Source organism: Amphiura filiformis, chromosome 8 (genome assembly GCF_039555335.1).
Source record: "Amphiura filiformis chromosome 8, Afil_fr2py, whole genome shotgun sequence".
Taxonomy (NCBI): domain Eukaryota; kingdom Metazoa; phylum Echinodermata; class Ophiuroidea; order Amphilepidida; family Amphiuridae; genus Amphiura; species Amphiura filiformis.
Genome location: NC_092635.1, coordinates 12,482,451 through 12,499,172, shown reverse-complemented (window position 1 = coordinate 12,499,172; position 16,722 = coordinate 12,482,451). Strand labels below are relative to the sequence as shown.

Sequence of the window (16,722 nt, the reverse complement as noted above, 5' to 3'; positions counted from 1 at the left end):
TTTTCCAGGCACGAATTGTGCCATATATAAAGAAAGTGTTGCTACTTTGCAACGCAATAAAAACCTAAATGCAAAATGAGATCCTGTAGGTGGCTCCCGAGGTGGCTTAAAAAACTAAATGCAAAATGAGTTTTAAAAAAAATATTGTTTTCCAGAGTCAAGACGCAGGTATCATTATTAAGCCTCATATCACTTAATTTATTGTCGAATAAGTGCAGAGTAGGTTAGATATGAATATTAAATGTTAGATCAAAGTACATGTACTATACACTTGATCCGTGAACTTGTCTTTTTAAAGACAAATTCTTGTTATTATAGCGACCAACCCAACTTTATGATTATATTTTTCCCACTTGAGTTGAGAGCAAAGCAAGACATTTTATTTATTTATTTATTTATTTATTTATTTATTTATTAATTTATTAATTTATTTATTTGTTTATTTATTTAGGCCTATTTATTTTATTTTATTTTTTATTATTTTTTTTTTTTATTTATTTATTTATTTATTTATTTATTTACGTACATGTCCATACAAGGTACGCAGCCTGTAGTACGCAGACACCAAAATAGATTTTCATTGTGAGTCTATTGTGAAATACAATACCTATTTACTTGTGAAGGTCACGAGTGTGTCAGAGCGTATTGGTAGGTAAACCAATACAGGTAGATCGTCAGAGGGCAGGAATCTTCGCGACCGGAGATGGTGCATGGTGGTGTGTAAACCCGGAAATACACTGCAGCACAACCAGACAGCAGACTGACGGTCAAGTTTTCATAAAAAAATCATTGCATTCACCAGCTGAACTTTGGAACTATATTTACGATAATATTCATGATATTGAGATGCTCTGGTAGCATGATATCATTCGCTGAGTAGGCATAGCACTGATATCGATCTACAAAATAGAGAAGAAACTTTCATGATTGCTGGTCAACACTTGTTGCATTTTCACATGTATGTATCTGTTGGTGATGTTGATGCGTGGTGGATGAAGTTTACTTGAGGCTACAACTGACTGGATGGATGACACACTTCTTTATTTGACATTCATCTTTGCTCACACTTTTACTCAGAAAAACATCAATATTTTAAAGTAAACTTGGTCTGCCACAATTTTACTAGCTCTTTTTCCACGCACGAGTATTTTGTGGGGTTTGTCGTCCGTGGGCGTGGAGTGCCATTGAGTGGACCGCGGTGACCCGGTGATAAACGGTGCAGTGAGTGGTACCATTGCTCATACGGTACTCTAGGGACGCGGAAAAGCACGTCGTTGTGCATGTTTATTTATTGTAAGTCACATTGCTAACTCACTACTAAAGTGCCAGTGTCATAACTATGGAATGTCATATTCAAGATAAGTCGGGATCCTATAAACTGTCACACAAACACGGTGGATTTTGTAGTAGGACGTTCACAGCAGCAGCAACCATGTCACAATATAAAGTTTCACCACGTTGTACTATGTTGACAATTTTTATGTGGGTATTATTTTCTGCTAATGTCATCAATGTATTTGGATGCAATATTGACACCAACGGACCACTGATATATAGAGCACCAACAGCAGATCAAGGTTTTGGGATTGATTATACCAAGGGTTTATTTGGATATTCAGTGCTTCAACATCAAGGATCTGCTGAAAATTTGTAAGTTTTTATATTGAATGCTTTTTACTTTGTATTTTATATTTTCATGTCATGTCAGTTTCCACATTTACCTGAGCGATTGATCAATGATCATGATGGTGGAGAAAGGCGCTATAACTGATAATAGCGATATTAGCGCTTTTTTATACTAGGCTAATTGCGCTATTTTGTCATTCGCTTCTACACATAATTGCGATAATAGCACTGCTATTATCAAAAAGTGCTAATTTCGCTATTATCAGTGTATTTTTTAGACTTAGAAGAAAATCAGTTTGGTGAAAATGGCCTTTAGACAAAATTGCGCAATTTTGCAATTTTCACTTTACATCACCACTCAAGTGATAATAGCGCTATTTCGCTATTTTCAAAAATGGCCTTTAGACAAAATTACGCAATTTTGCAATTTTCACTTTACCCCACCACTCAAGTGATAATAGCGCTATTTCGCTATTTTCAAAAAATGGCCTTTAGACAAAATTGCAATTTTGCAATTTTCACTTTACCCCACCACTCAAGTGATAATAGCGCTATTTCGCTATTTTCAAAATGGCCTTTAGACAAAATTGCGCAATTTTGCAATTTTCACTTTACATCACCACTCAAGTGATAATAGCGCTATTTCTAGAAAAATTGCTAATTTTGCAATTTTCACTTTACATCACCACTCAAGTGATAATAGCGCTATTTCGCTATTTTCAAAATGGCCTTTAGACAAAATTGCGCAATTTTGCAATTTTCACTTTACCCCACCACTCAAGTGATAATAGCGCTATTTTGCTATTTTCAAAATGGCCTTTAGACAAAATTGCGCAATTTTGCAATTTTCACTTTACCCCACCACTCAAGTGATAATAGCGCTTATTTCGCTATTTTCAAAATGGCCTTTAGACAAGATTGCGCAATTTTGCAATTTTCACTTTACATCACCACTCAAGTGATAATAGCGCTATTTCGCTATTTTCAAAAATGGCCTTTAGACAAGATTGCGTAATTTTGCAATTTTCACTTTACCCCACCACTCAAGTGATAATAGCGCTATTTCGCTTATTTTCAAAATGGCCTTTAGACAAAATTTGCGTTAATTTTGCAATTTTCACTTTACCCCACCACTCAAGTGATAATAGCGCTATTTCGCTATTTTCAAAATGGCCTTTAGACAAAATTGCGCAATTTTGCAATTTTCACTTTACATCACCACTCAAGTCATAATAGCGCTTATTTCTAGACAAAATTGCTAATTTTGCAATTTTCACTTTACATCACCACTCAAGTGATAATAGCGCTATTTCGCTATTTTCAAAATGGCCTTTAGACAAAATTGCGCAATTTTGCAATTTTCACTTTACCCCACCACTCAAGTGATAATAGCGCTATTTCGCTATTTTCAAAAATGGCCTTTAGACAAGATTGCGCAATTTTGCAATTTTCACTTTACATCACCACTCAAGTGACAATAGCGCTATTTCGCTATTTTCAAAAATGGCCTTTAAACAAAATTGCTAATTTTGCAATTTCCACTTTACATCACCACTCAAGTGATAATAGCGCTATTTCTAGACAAAATTGCGCAATTTTGCAATTTTCACTTTACATCACCACTCAAGTGATAATAGCGCTATTTCGCTATTTTCAAAAATGGCCTTTAGACAAAATTGCTAATTTTGCAATTTTCACTTTACCCCACCACTCAAGTGATAATAGCTATTTCGCTATTTTCAAAATGGCCTTTAGACAAAATTGCGCAATTTTTGCAATTTTCACTTTACATCACCACTCAAGTGATAATAGCGCTATTTCGCTATTTTCAAAAATGGCCTTTAGACAAAATGGCGCAATTTTGCAATTTTCACTTTACATCACCACTCAAGTGATAATAGCGCTATTTCGCTATTTTCAAAATGGCCTTTAGACAAAATTGCGCAATTTTGCAATTTTCACTTTACCCCACCACTCAAGTGATAATAGCGCTATTTCGCTATTTTCAAAATGGCCTTTAGACAAAATTGCTAATTTGCAATTTTCACTTTACCCCACCACTCAAGTGATAATAGCGCTATTTCGCTATTTTCAAAATGGCCTTTAGACAAAATTAGCAATTTTGCAATTTTCACTTTACATCACCACTCAAGTGATAATAGCGCTATTTCGCTATTTTCCAAAAAGGGCTTTTAGCCAAAATTGCCCAATTTTGCAATTTTCACTTTACCCCACCACTCAAGTGATAATAGCGCTATTTCGCTATTTTCAAAAATGGCCTTTAGACAAAATTGCGCAATTTTGCAATTTTCACTTTACCCCACCACTCAAGTGATAATAGCGCTATTTCGCTATTTTCAAAATGGCCTTTAGACAAAATTGCTTAATTTTGCAATTTTCACTTTACCCCACCACTCAAGTGATAATAGCGCTATTCCGCTATTTTCAAAAGTCGAAAATGCGTATCTGTCTGACCTAACACGAAGCGGAATCGAAATGCGTAAACATTAGCGTAACAGTATGCACCCTTGCGATGGTCCAGAATTTGAATCGGCAATAAAAATATCCGATCTTTCCGATCAAAAACACAAAGTTACAAGTTTAAACATACTATTGTATTGACAAAATACAATATTGCCAAACAATATAGAATAGAACTTTCCACGTTAAGTTGTCACATTATTGCAGGAAATACGGTTACCAAACATTGGGAAAGTTCGCAATGCAATTCCCATTCGAACGTGTGGGAAACTGAAAGTGCATTATAATATTAATAAGACAGGCTATCTTTTGATTCGCGTGATAGGCACTTGTAAGGGTAACAGTAAGGAATGTGTGTTATTAACTGCATTGTCAATGAAAACAAACGAAGTTACCTGGTTTGAATACATTAGGCTTCCGTTACATTCTTGTATGTTTTTGTTTGTTTACTCATCGTGGAGCTGTATGTGAAAGGTTCCGATTATCATGATTGTTTGTTTACGATCATGTGATGACTCATGTGATTAAACGGGACTGTCACCATTTTGTAGAGTGGGGGCGCTATGTTTATTTAATAATAACAGACGATGCTGGACATGACATGTGTGTTTTGTCGTGTTTTATAGTTTATGTTGTAGTCTTTTTTTCGGATAAGCCGTCGTCGTGGTCTGCAATAATGATGAGGCCGTCGGCGTGGTGGGAGGGCTAAAATTGGTAAATGGCGTTCCATTTTGTTCCATTGCAAAGTCGTTGATGAATATTTACGCGGTTATTTGGTGTGTAGGCCTATTTTTGGTCATGTACAAATTTTTTCAATGTGTGTGTGTACAATTTATATGCAATGGAAATAAACTATAGGCCCTATTGCCTTTTGGTTTGGTTTCAGTGTTGAAGGGCTGTGCAATAATTGTGACAGGGTTCCTCTCCCGGGGGAGTTGCCAAAGGCATGTAAAGAAGTCTATCTTACTGTCGTCATTTGGTTTGCTACCGTGTTTCTAATTCCTTCCTTCCCCTTGCTGGATATGGTTATGTCGCCCGGGGCCCCCTCCCCTCCGGCACATGCATAAAGTGTTCCCAAATTGTAGCAGTAGGCCCAAATAGTCTTGATCTTGATTTATTGCAAGGGGGGGGGGGGTGAAAATGTGCATAGACCTTATTCAGTGCTTTTGTAGGCCTACTGTTTCTTGGTGTGTGGATCTCTGGAATGTGGAAATTCTATAATTTGGACGGGTTTCAAAAATTTGGAATAAATTTGTAAGGGGCTGTGCAATATCTATGAGCCCTGGGGAGGGTAAAATTTGGGGGGGGGGGCAAGAAATTTTAGGCGACCCACAAAGGGGGGCAAGCAATTTTTGGCAAGCCGTGAGGGGCGGGGGCAAGCGATTTTTGGCACACATTCATGAAGTGCCTTTTTAATAAAACGCTCTAAAAAGCCTTGTTGTAACGGAAACTTTTAAATATGCAATTGTCCCTCGCTGCGCGCCGCAACATACATCTAGACCATTTAAGGTTTGCAAATTGGGATCCCAAAATTTGACATGTTTAAGGGGGGCAAAAGAATTTTTGGCGGTCCAGAGAGGGGGCAAGTTTTTTTGGGGGGCCCGGAGAGGGGGCTCAAAATTATTGCACAGCCGCTAACGTTGGGATCAGTGTAGAGGTCATAAAGTTCATTCATCATGAACTTCAGCATCTCTACGGGCACTATTTACACAAACAGCACGGAGGTAATTTCTTACCATTTTATTAAGATTTTGACAGCGCTCTTTGTCGAAATGCAAGAATTCTGACAGTTCCATATTTCTGACGCAGCTTGTCAAAAATTTGGAACTGTCAGAATTCCAGGATTACGGACAGTGGGCGCTGTCGTAATTCTAGAATTCTGACAATTCCAAGTTTTTGACAGGCTGCATGAGAAATTAGAACTGTTGGAATGCCAAGATTGAACATTGCAAGTTTTGGACAGGATTTTGCTTATTGCTTATTTTGTGTGCCCCTTGTTTTATATACTTTGATGATTTTTTAGCATTACTTGGTGGTTGTTTGACATTGGGTGGTATATTTAGGGGCTGTTTTTTATTTTGATGTATAGCCTTATGACTCAAAGGAGTTATTATTATGGTTCACAGAACGAATTTTAGTCGAATAAACGTGTATTATTTCCCGGGGGGGGGCACTCAACTTTGGAAGTGAAGAAATCCAGTTGATACTACACTGGAATTTCAGTGACTCAAGACAAGCGATGCGTTATTTATGGTCAGAAAAAGGTAGGCCTACCGCTATATAGTGTACCTCATTTCATAAAAATATGATAAACCACTTGTCTTGAATCACTGAAATGTCAGTAAAGTAATTGGATTCCTTGCCCCTATAATCTACATAAGTTTTGTTACCAGTGTGTACTTATTGTTGATAAAAATGCAAAATCAGTAACAAACTTTATCAAGGGGTGTCGTACCACCTGAACATAATGGTAAACATATAGTGACCCCAAATGTCTAAAAAGTATACACGCCAGTAACATGTGACCCCCCCCCCCCCACCTGAACATAATTGTAAACATATAGTGATCCCCAGATGTCTAAAAAGTATACACGCCAAAAACATGTGAACCCCCCCCCCCCATTTTTGGTACAAAGAACTTATGGTCACCACCACCACAACACGTTTAGGCCATTTTTTGCGGAGGGGTGGGGGGGGTCCTTGTGGGGGGAGGTATATATTTGGACAAGGAAAATGGGGGACGGCATACAATTGTGGATGAGCAAAATGTCAAAATTCAAAGGATTACCACAGATAAGTGTGTTTATTTCCTGAGTATAATTAACACACTAGCCTATTTGTGGTAATGTTATGAATTGCTACATTTTGGTCATTCACAATTTTTATGCCCCGCCCTATTATTCTTCCCACAATATGAGGGCCCTGGTGGACCCCTTTCCGAAACACTTAACATCGAAAAAGGAATTAAACCCCAAATGTAGAAGTAGACCTACCGTTTGGGCGGGGGGTAGATATATATATATTTTGGCAAAGGGAATGGGGGGGGCATAACATTGTGGATGTCAGAATTGAAAGGATTACCACACATAGTGTGTTTATTTACTGAGTATAATAAACACACTAGCCTATATGTGGTAATGTTATGACTTTTCATTCACAATTTCTATGAACCCAACGATACACCTTTCGCCTTCTTTGGTTAAAGGGGCGGGGGGGGGGGGGGGGAGGTTGAGAATCACGCCAATACCATGTGACCACCCCCCCCCCAAAAAAAACCAAACAAACAAACAAACAAAACGTTGGGCAGACAATAGGGGGGGGGGGGGTTGGCATAAAATTGTGGATGACCAAAATATAAAAATTCGAAGGATTACCACAGGTAGTGTGTTTATTTTGTGTGTCAATCACAATTTTTATGCCCCCCCCCTATTATTCTTCCCACAATATGAGGGGCCCCCTGGTGGCCCCCCTTTCCAAAAGACTTAACATCAAAATAGGAACGTTTGGGTCATACAAGATTTATGATGCCCCTATTTGTCTTGCCAAAATTTCAGACCCCCTGGTTGACCTACTTCCGATATCATGATTTAATGAAACACCCGTAGGCTATAAATAAAGATATACTGTAAGCAAAACGTTAAGAAAGTAGGCGCCAATACCCGTCAACCAAATTTCGCGAACAAGTAAATGGTAGATTATCGCGTCCGACCACTGCTGCATCCCCCCCGAAAAACAAACAAACAAACAAACAAACAAAACGTTGGGCAGACAATGGGGGGGGGGGTTTGGCATAAAATTGTGGATGACCAAAATATAAAAATTCGAAGGATTACCACAGGTAGTGTGTTTATTTTGTGTGTCAATCACAATTTTTATGCCCCCCCCCTATTATTCTTCCCACAATATGAGGGGCCCCCTGGTGGCCCCCCTTTCCAAAAGACTTAACATCAAAATAGGAACGTTTGGGTCATACAAGATTTATGATGCCCCTATTTGTCTTGCCAAAATTTCAGACCCCCTGGTTGACCTACTTCCGATATCATGATTTAATGAAACACCAGAGGCTATAAATAAAGATATACTGTAAGCAAAACGTTAAGAAAGTAGGCGCCAATACCCGTCAACCAAATTTCGCGAACAAGTAAATGGTAGATTATCGCGTCCGACCACTGCTGCATTGGCGTTAATCAGATGGTGCTCCTAAAAAAAAGGAATAAGAATTAATGGCCCCTTCCATAGAAGACAAACATGTCGCGATTTGTATAGTCGCATCCATTTGCATGAAAAGTGTGATGATCTGTCTGAAGGTAGACTGTTAAACGATATCGCAAGTGTGTGTTATTTCAATATAATTAGGATAAAGAGAGTGGAATATCGAGTGTCGCAAATGTTAATATTAAGCCAGGTGGGTGCGACACTGTCTTAGACTTTAGTACAGGGATCGATCTATACGATGATTATTTAGGTATCCTAGGTGAATTCAAATTTGCCATCAAACTGCATCATTTTATATATCAAATTAAAGCCCTTGAGTAAACTAAGCCAAAACTGAAAACCTTTTTTCATAGCACTTTCCGTAGCAAAGTTACATCTTGTCAAAGATTGACTTTCATCAAAAAGATTCAGCTAGCAAAATTCCCCAAAACGGCATTTCGGGGTGTTTCTAGATCTTAGTCTCATGGCGATGGCAGCTTTTTTTAATGGAACTGCTATCAAAATCCCTCTAAAAATTCCATGTGCGACTTGATTATCACCATAAAAAATCATATATTTGGGTCAAGTGAAGTATAGAAAACATATTTATGTAGGTTTTCTTCACCCACCTATTCTCGAAAAAATTTTTTTTTTTATGTCAATATGCATTTTGTTGGTGTCCCGGTCTCGGCGATTTCTTTGACTAGTAAATGTGTTAACTAAGGTTTGCCTAGGTTACCTAGATTATTTTCGGCAGGTTGACATTTAAAATACACGTAACCGATGCACCACGCATTTGAATAGCAGAGCGGTACTGCACAGTGCCGCTTGTTACCTGTCCATGATGATGATTATATATTGGATACAAAACATGCAAAAGTTGTATTTATGACCAGGGAAATTGACTTGATTTCCCAGTGAACTAATTTTGAAATAACATACACGCAGCAGCCCAAAAGTTTCGAGAACATGCTGCAAGTGGGACCTAAACGGAACATGCTCCAAGTCATGGATTAAACGGAATAATTACCAAAGACAAGGCAAATGAGTGGTATTGTTTCTTTCTTGCCCTGCGGGTTCTTCCGTTCTGGTCCCACTTGGAGCATATTATAATTTAGCTTAAAATTGCGCAATTTTTGAAAATAGCGGAATAGCGCAATTATCACTTGAATGAAGAGGTAAAGTGAAAATCTGGAAATTTGAAAATTGCACAATTTAGCGCAAAATTGGAACAGTTCACACTTCCTTACTTGCCCTGCGGGGCTCTTCCGTTGTGGTCCCACTTGGAGCATGTTCTCGAAACGTTTGGGCTGCTGCGTGCATGTTATTAAAAAATTAGCAGTTCACAGTTTCTTTCTTGCCCTCTGGGTTCTTCCGTTCTGGTCCCACTTGGAGCATGTTCTCAAACGTTTGGGCTGCTGCGTGTATGTAAAGACCTAACACATCAGACCTAACAGTTCACACTTCCTTACTTGCCCTTGCATGGGCTCTTCCGCTGTGGTCCCACTGGGAGCATGTTCTCTAAACGTTTGGGCTGCTGCGTGCATGTTATTCAAAAAATTAGCAGTTCAGTTTCTTTCTTGCCCTGCGGGGTTCTTCCGTTCTGGTCCCACTTGGAGCATGTTCTCGAAACGTTTGGGCTGCTGCGTGTATGTTATGAACAAAATTAGCAGTTCACAGTTCATTTCTTGCTCTTCGGGGCCCTTCCGTTCTGGTCCCACTTGGAGCAAATAGAAACACATTTTGGCCGTAGAATCCCCAGATGTGAAGGAAATGCGTAACCATCAGACCTAACACGTCAGACCTAAGAGTTGACACTTTCTTACTTGCCCTGCGGGGCTCTTCCGTTTTGGTCCCACTTGGAGCACGTTCTCAAAACGTTTCCGCTGCTGCGTGTATGTTATTAAAGAAATGAGCAGTTCAGTTTCTTTCTTACCCTGCGGGGCTCTTCCGTTCTGGTCCCACTGGGAGTATGTTCTCAAACGTTTGGGCTGCTGCGTATGCGTAAACGCTGAACAGTAGAATGAAGAGGTAAAGTTAAATTCTCAAAATTTCTCAATAACAGTTCGCACTTAAACTGCATAAACATCAATTTCTTAAGAAAGACCTAACACATCAGACCTAACAGTTCACACTTCCTTACTTGCCCTGCGGGGCTCTTCCGTTGTGGTCCCACTTGGAGCAGGTTCTTGAAACGTTTGGGCTGCTGCGTGCATGTTATTAAAAAAGTTAGCAGTTCACAGTTTCTTTCTTGCCCTGCGGGGTTCTTCCGTTCTGGTCCCACTTGGAGCATATGCGCAATTTAGCTTAAAATTGCGCAATTTTTGAAAATAGCGGAATAGCGCAATTATCACTTGAATGAAGAGGTAAAGTGAAAATCTGGAAATTTGAAAATTGCGCAATTTAGCGCTAAAATTGCTAATTTTGTTGAAAATAGCGGAATAGCGCAATTATCGCTTCAATGAAGAGGTAAAGTGAAAATTTGAAAATTGCGCAATTTAGCTAAAATTGCTAATTTTGTTGAAAATAGCGGAATAGCGCAATTATCACATCAATGAAGAGGTAAAGTGAACATCTGAAAATTGCGCAATTTGGTTGAAAATAGCGGAATAGCGCAATTATCACTTCAATGAAGAGGTAAAGTGAAAATCTGAAAATTGCGCAATTTAGCAAAAAATTGCATAATTTTGGTGAAAATAGCGAATAGCAATTATCACTTGCATTTTGTGAAAGTTTCATAATTGCAATGTTGACTTCATAATTGCGCTAATTTCAAAATGGGGTTGATAATTGCGCTAATTTGAACAAGTTATTATCATAATTGCACTATTTTCATCATAATTGCAACGTTGAGTTCATAATTGCGCTAATTCAAAATGGGGTTGATAATTCCGCTAATTTGAACAAGTTATTATCATAATTGCACTATTTTCATCATAATTGATAATTGCGCTAATTTCAACAAGTTCTTGTCATAATTGCGCTATTTTCATTGAGCATTGTGAAAGATTCATAATTGCAATGTTTAGTTCAAAATTGCGCTAATTTCACTAATTTGAACAAGTTATTATCATAATTGAACTATTTTCATCATAATTGCAACGTTGAGTTCATAATTGCGCTAATTTCAAAATGCAGTTGATAATTGCGCTAATTTCAACAAGTTCTTGTCATAATTGCGCTTTTTTCATTGAGCATTGTGAAAGATTCATAATTGCAATGTTTAGTTCAAAATTGCGCTAATTTCAAAATGGGGTTGATAATTGCGCTAATTTGGAAAAGTTATTATCATAATTGCGCTATTTTCATGGAGCATTTTGAAAGTTTCATAATTGCAACGTTTAATTCATAATTGCGCTAATTTCAAAAGATGGTTGATAATTGCGCTAATTTCAACAAATTCTTATCATAATTGCGCTAATTTCAAAGCCTCACATTGATAATTGCATATTAGCAGTCAGTGTTGCTATTCTGTGTTAATATCGCTATTGTCAGTTCCAGCGCCTTTATGTGATGGTGATGGTAAAATTATTAGGCCAAGTAAAAATAAAAACATCTTTCTCGTCCTGGTTTTGAAGAAAAAGGATGAGGGGGGCTTTTTATTTTTTATTGAAAAATAAGAAAAATAGGTGTAACTAGCTATATTGAGCCCTGTATTTTTACTATTTAGGAGGCCTTTTTTTTTAAACAAAAGGGCATTCTGAACATGGTTCACCATTTGGTGTATGACAGATGGTCATGGTCAATGTGTCAAAATCAGTGGCCTGATATAATGATTATAATCATCAAATGTCATAAATGTATCAATCCTCAGTCAATTTAGTAACTAGTGATGTGTCATAAAAATGACTATAAACATGGTAAAATGTGTTATTTGACAGATCAGTCATTTTATGATGTTGGCAAGTGATGTCCAGACTATAGAATTGGCTCAGTTCCTTTCCAGCCATGGCCACTGGAGTGCAATTGGTTTGGGCTGTGCAATAATTATGAGCCCTGGGAGGGTAAAATTAGGGGGGGGGGGAGATTTTTTGGCCGGCCAACCAAGAGGGGATGGCAATTTTTGGCCAGCTGAAAGAGAGGGCATGAAATTTTTGGCACACATTTACGGAGCACTATTTAAATAACACACTCGTAAGGCTTAATAGGAAAACAGTAGAGAAACATTCAAATAATATGCAAAATGTCCTGCTTCTCATGCTCGCTACGCTCGCATCATACAATGTATCTAGTTTGCAAATTTGGAACCTAAATATTTGACATGTGCAAAGGGGGGCAAAGATTTTTGGCAGGCCGAGTGGGGGGAGGGGGGCAATCAATTTTTGGCAGGCTGAGAGGTGGCCAAGCCATTTTTGGCACACCATTTGGAAATTGGAAATCCCCCCTCTGGGGCTCATAATTATTGCACATCCCCATAATTGCCAGGGAGGGTCTAACTATATCCCACTACATGTAGGCCCTATGATGTAGGGCCTACATTGTAGCACTGGGAATCGCATTTCAGACACAGCCCTTGAAAATAAAGGCCTAGATTCATGTTGGAGATCTGTGATAAGTTGGGATAAATGAAGAAGCCTGGGCTTCATGGTATAACACACATGAGATGTAAAAACAATAGGCCTACACATCTTTACCTTTTTCATCGTTTGAAGTTTAACAGCGTGTGACTTGATCAACAATTTTGTCCCCCATGTTTCCTCATCAAAACTGAGAATTTAGATATCAGGAGAAAGCTCATAGTTTTCTCATCGCCTCAATACAAACATTTGAAATTTTGCAAACTATTTGCGAAAGTGAGTTAAATTTTGGAATCTGGATCTCAGATATGAGATGGGTCTGGCCATAGACAGGGCTCCTTCACTATCTATGGTCTGGCAGTTTTCTTGGAAAATTAATAAATATGGCTCTCCTTACAAAACCTGAGGGCCCCAACTGAACCACCCAAGAGACAAGTTATTATAATGTATGGTTTCATTTAGGTGATGGCATTTATCATGTTTATAGATGATAAGCCTTCTCTGATACACATTTGACAAGGTCTGCTATTTGATGATATTTACCAGCACTGCAGCAGCAAGAACATGAAGAAGTAGCTGATGGAGCTAGGCACAGATATTGGAACTGTGATGTAAGAGGGGGGGGAGCTTAGTACAAATTTGACCTTGTATGCAGTGATGTATCACAAATATATTGGACTTATTTTGGGGCATGCAACTGCTATGTACTACCTGTATACCATCTACATGTAGGTCAATTTTGGTATAAAATTGGGATTTTTTACAACATAACCTGTCCATGCATGGGCATAGAGCCCAATTTCCTCTTTTGTTCTTTTTAAACTTTGTGAGCATTTCACAAAATTGTGTTTTATACAATTTATACCAAAAATCTGGTGCTCGGGTATAAAAATGGGTGACATTTTCTTGGAAAATTGGTATAACTACAGAATCTTGAGGTATATCCCTACCCAAACCAATTTTGAGTACAGTGGTGTGTCCGGGGGGGGGGGCTTTGGTGGCTGAGGTTTCTTCCTGCACTTTGTTAAAAATCATGAAAAATCAGCCGTTTTTGGCGATTTTAGCCATTAAGCCCCCCCCCCCCTCCCATAACTCTGAAATCCCTTCTCTGAGCCCCCGCAGGAACAGATCCTGGACACGCAGAGAGTACCTCCCTCAGTCAGCAGATACATCTGCAGCTACATGTAGGCGGATTTTGCTGAGATACTGGTATTCAGTTTCCCCTAGAACTAAAATAATAAATTACTATAAAAGAATATATATATGAAATCAAAATTGAAAGGAATTTTGGTAAATCTGCATTGTGCATCAATTTGTACACAACTATGTTCTCTGGGTGCTGCATTTATTGGCACCCTCCTGAGTCACTTAGAATAACAGGACCTTTTTTCGTGGCATACATGTACGTACAAGACAAGGCTGCATTTACAATACTACATGTAAGAATGTTGTCCAAGATCAAGCACCCAAAAACGGCTACATGTAATTTTAAAGAAATTTCATGGTTTTCCTTTCAAATTTTACCTAAAATATTTTTCAGATGATGAGGCTCTCTGTCCCCCCCCCCATTTTGCCTAGACATGAAACTTGAAAAGGTCTATGTATACAAATTTCTGTAGGGCCTACATAAAAGCTTAGAAAAAAGAATGAGGTGCTACAAATGCAAATAAAATAAACAAACTTGAATTACTAATAGGTCCTATTAATTATAATGAGTAGTACTGGTACTAGGAACCTATATTAATTCTAATGAATTTAATGAAAATCTTGTATTCTGTGAGCAATGCTTGCATTGAAGCATTGACTTGGTGATCTACACCCAGTTCCTGTATGATGTAATGTGTAAAAGAGAAAGTAGGACATCCTGTAGGAGAGAAAATCATTGGCTGTCAAGTCACAGTATACATGTATGAAGTAAAGGTTCTATTCTCCTTAACCCTGGTCTTACCGAGTCATGTATAGGCCTACTGTTATACAATGTATTTAGTAACAATGTATAGCTGTGGACCTCCTCATAAAAAAGGAAATGACTATTTCAACCCACATGTCAACCTTTAGGCTCTACATGTATATACACTCTAAATTACAAGGATTTAAAAATAAATCCTTAAGACTGTAGTTAGGGACCAATCAATTTTAGATTTAAAATAAATCTTATAGATTTGAATTTTAAATCTAAAAGATTTAATTTTAAATCTTAAAGATTTAATTTTAAATCTAACACTTGATTGGTCCCTAATCACAGTCCCTTGGGATTTATTTTAAATCCTTGAAATTTAGAGTGTATATATACCAACTAAAAAGTTGTTTATTAATATCTCTTGCAATTAATAGCAAAATGAAAATCATGGATTTTACTCTAGATACTAAATATGGTGGGCCTCACCCCCCGTCATTTCTTTATGGTTGCTCATACATATTTTTATATTGGATGAAACAATACAACCCCCCTGTGCAGGGCCAGATTTACCATAGGGGGTCTATTTTGATGGCCCCAAAATTGCCTTGTGCAGTGTGCATCTTCCATTTTAGCCAAAAAACACCATGTTTTGGACCAAAATAGGGTACAAAAATTACACTGGCCCAGCGTTTATAGCAAATTTCAGCTTCACTTTGAGCTAAAATAGTCTAAAATTGAATTTGTTCGTGCGCTTCGTGCGCAAATGTCCTAGTGGAATCTAAAACTTGGCCACTTGAGTGCACATGTCTTCATCACGGTGCATGTAATATTTGACCAACCAACATTTATATACATGTAGGGCCTGTTATCTGGTCCGCTTAGGCCAAAGTCGGAAATTTTGAACATTGAGTTACTACATTACTAACTTGCTCAGTATGATGTTGAATCCCAAAATACGTGGTTGCAATATAATGAACCAGTTCTATATATTTTCTTATCTTTTATTGTTTTTTCTCCTCACTGTTTGTATAAAAGTTTCATTATTGCCGACTTTAGCCTGATTGGATCAGATCTGGTCAGGGCTCAACCGATATATGGCATTTGTCTACCGATCCGATATCGATGTTGTAATATCGGCTGATATCCGATACAATCCGATATTGGTAAAAAAACCAGGATTGCAATCAGAGATTCCAAGGATTTATATAATAGGCCTAAAGATTCTGTAAAAACAATCTCCTTATGTAATATTTATTAATGCCCAATTGACTCAGCATTGACAATGGTGATGTCAAACCATTTCCTGTGGGTAAGAAAAAGGTGAGCACTGTGTCCTGTATGGGAGGAAATTGTTGGTCTAATGATCAATGAAACAAGATTTATTTTATGTGGGAAATCTGTGAATTGGAAAAAGAAATAATTAAAGCTGATTATACAAATGTGCAATAAAATTAGTGCTGGGCTTGTACATGTATAACCTGCAAACACCCCAAAAGGTTCTGTATAGGCCAGAAAGAACCATTTTGAGGTCCATTCAATTTTTAAAGACCCTGTACAATAGCCTAGGTGAGGAAAAACACCGAGTTGGTTTAACCCTAACACGGCCCATGGTATTTTGCTATTAGAAGGGAAAGAAGGAGCAAAAAGTAGAGAAGATGAAGAAAGAAGTCACTTGGTACCCTGCGGGCCATGACACTCGTATTCAGTTTAAAAAGTGAAGTGATATCACTACTACATGTAGTACATTTTATATGGAAGAATTTGGCAAGTTCTGTCAGTGTAAATAATATATAAAACATATCCAAAAGTTTCTGTATAAAAATTTAAAATGGTACTACTACATCCGTCAAGGCAAACATAAACTTGCACTTTGCTTAAAATATTACATGATTTTAATTCCAATTTTGTACCCATATGATTAAACTGAAATTTATTGGCTTCATGACTTTGCATTTGTAATGTGATTTGAGTCGATCAAAGCACTTGACTCACAGTCAGTTGGCA

The 16,722-nt window shown here is 37.8% G+C and overlaps 1 protein-coding gene across 1 annotated transcript in view; it reads left to right on the top strand.

The window, feature by feature from the left end:
• The first annotated feature begins 681 nt into the window (after positions 1-681).
• LOC140158628 (integrin alpha-9-like) overlaps positions 682-16,722 on the top strand; it is a 105,225-nt gene continuing 89,184 nt past the window's right edge. Inside the window, exon 1 of the mRNA XM_072181790.1 lies at positions 682-1,650. Within this exon, the coding sequence (XP_072037891.1) occupies positions 1,340-1,650 (311 nt within the window). The 5' untranslated portion in view covers positions 682-1,339. The remainder of the gene's footprint in view (positions 1,651-16,722) is intronic.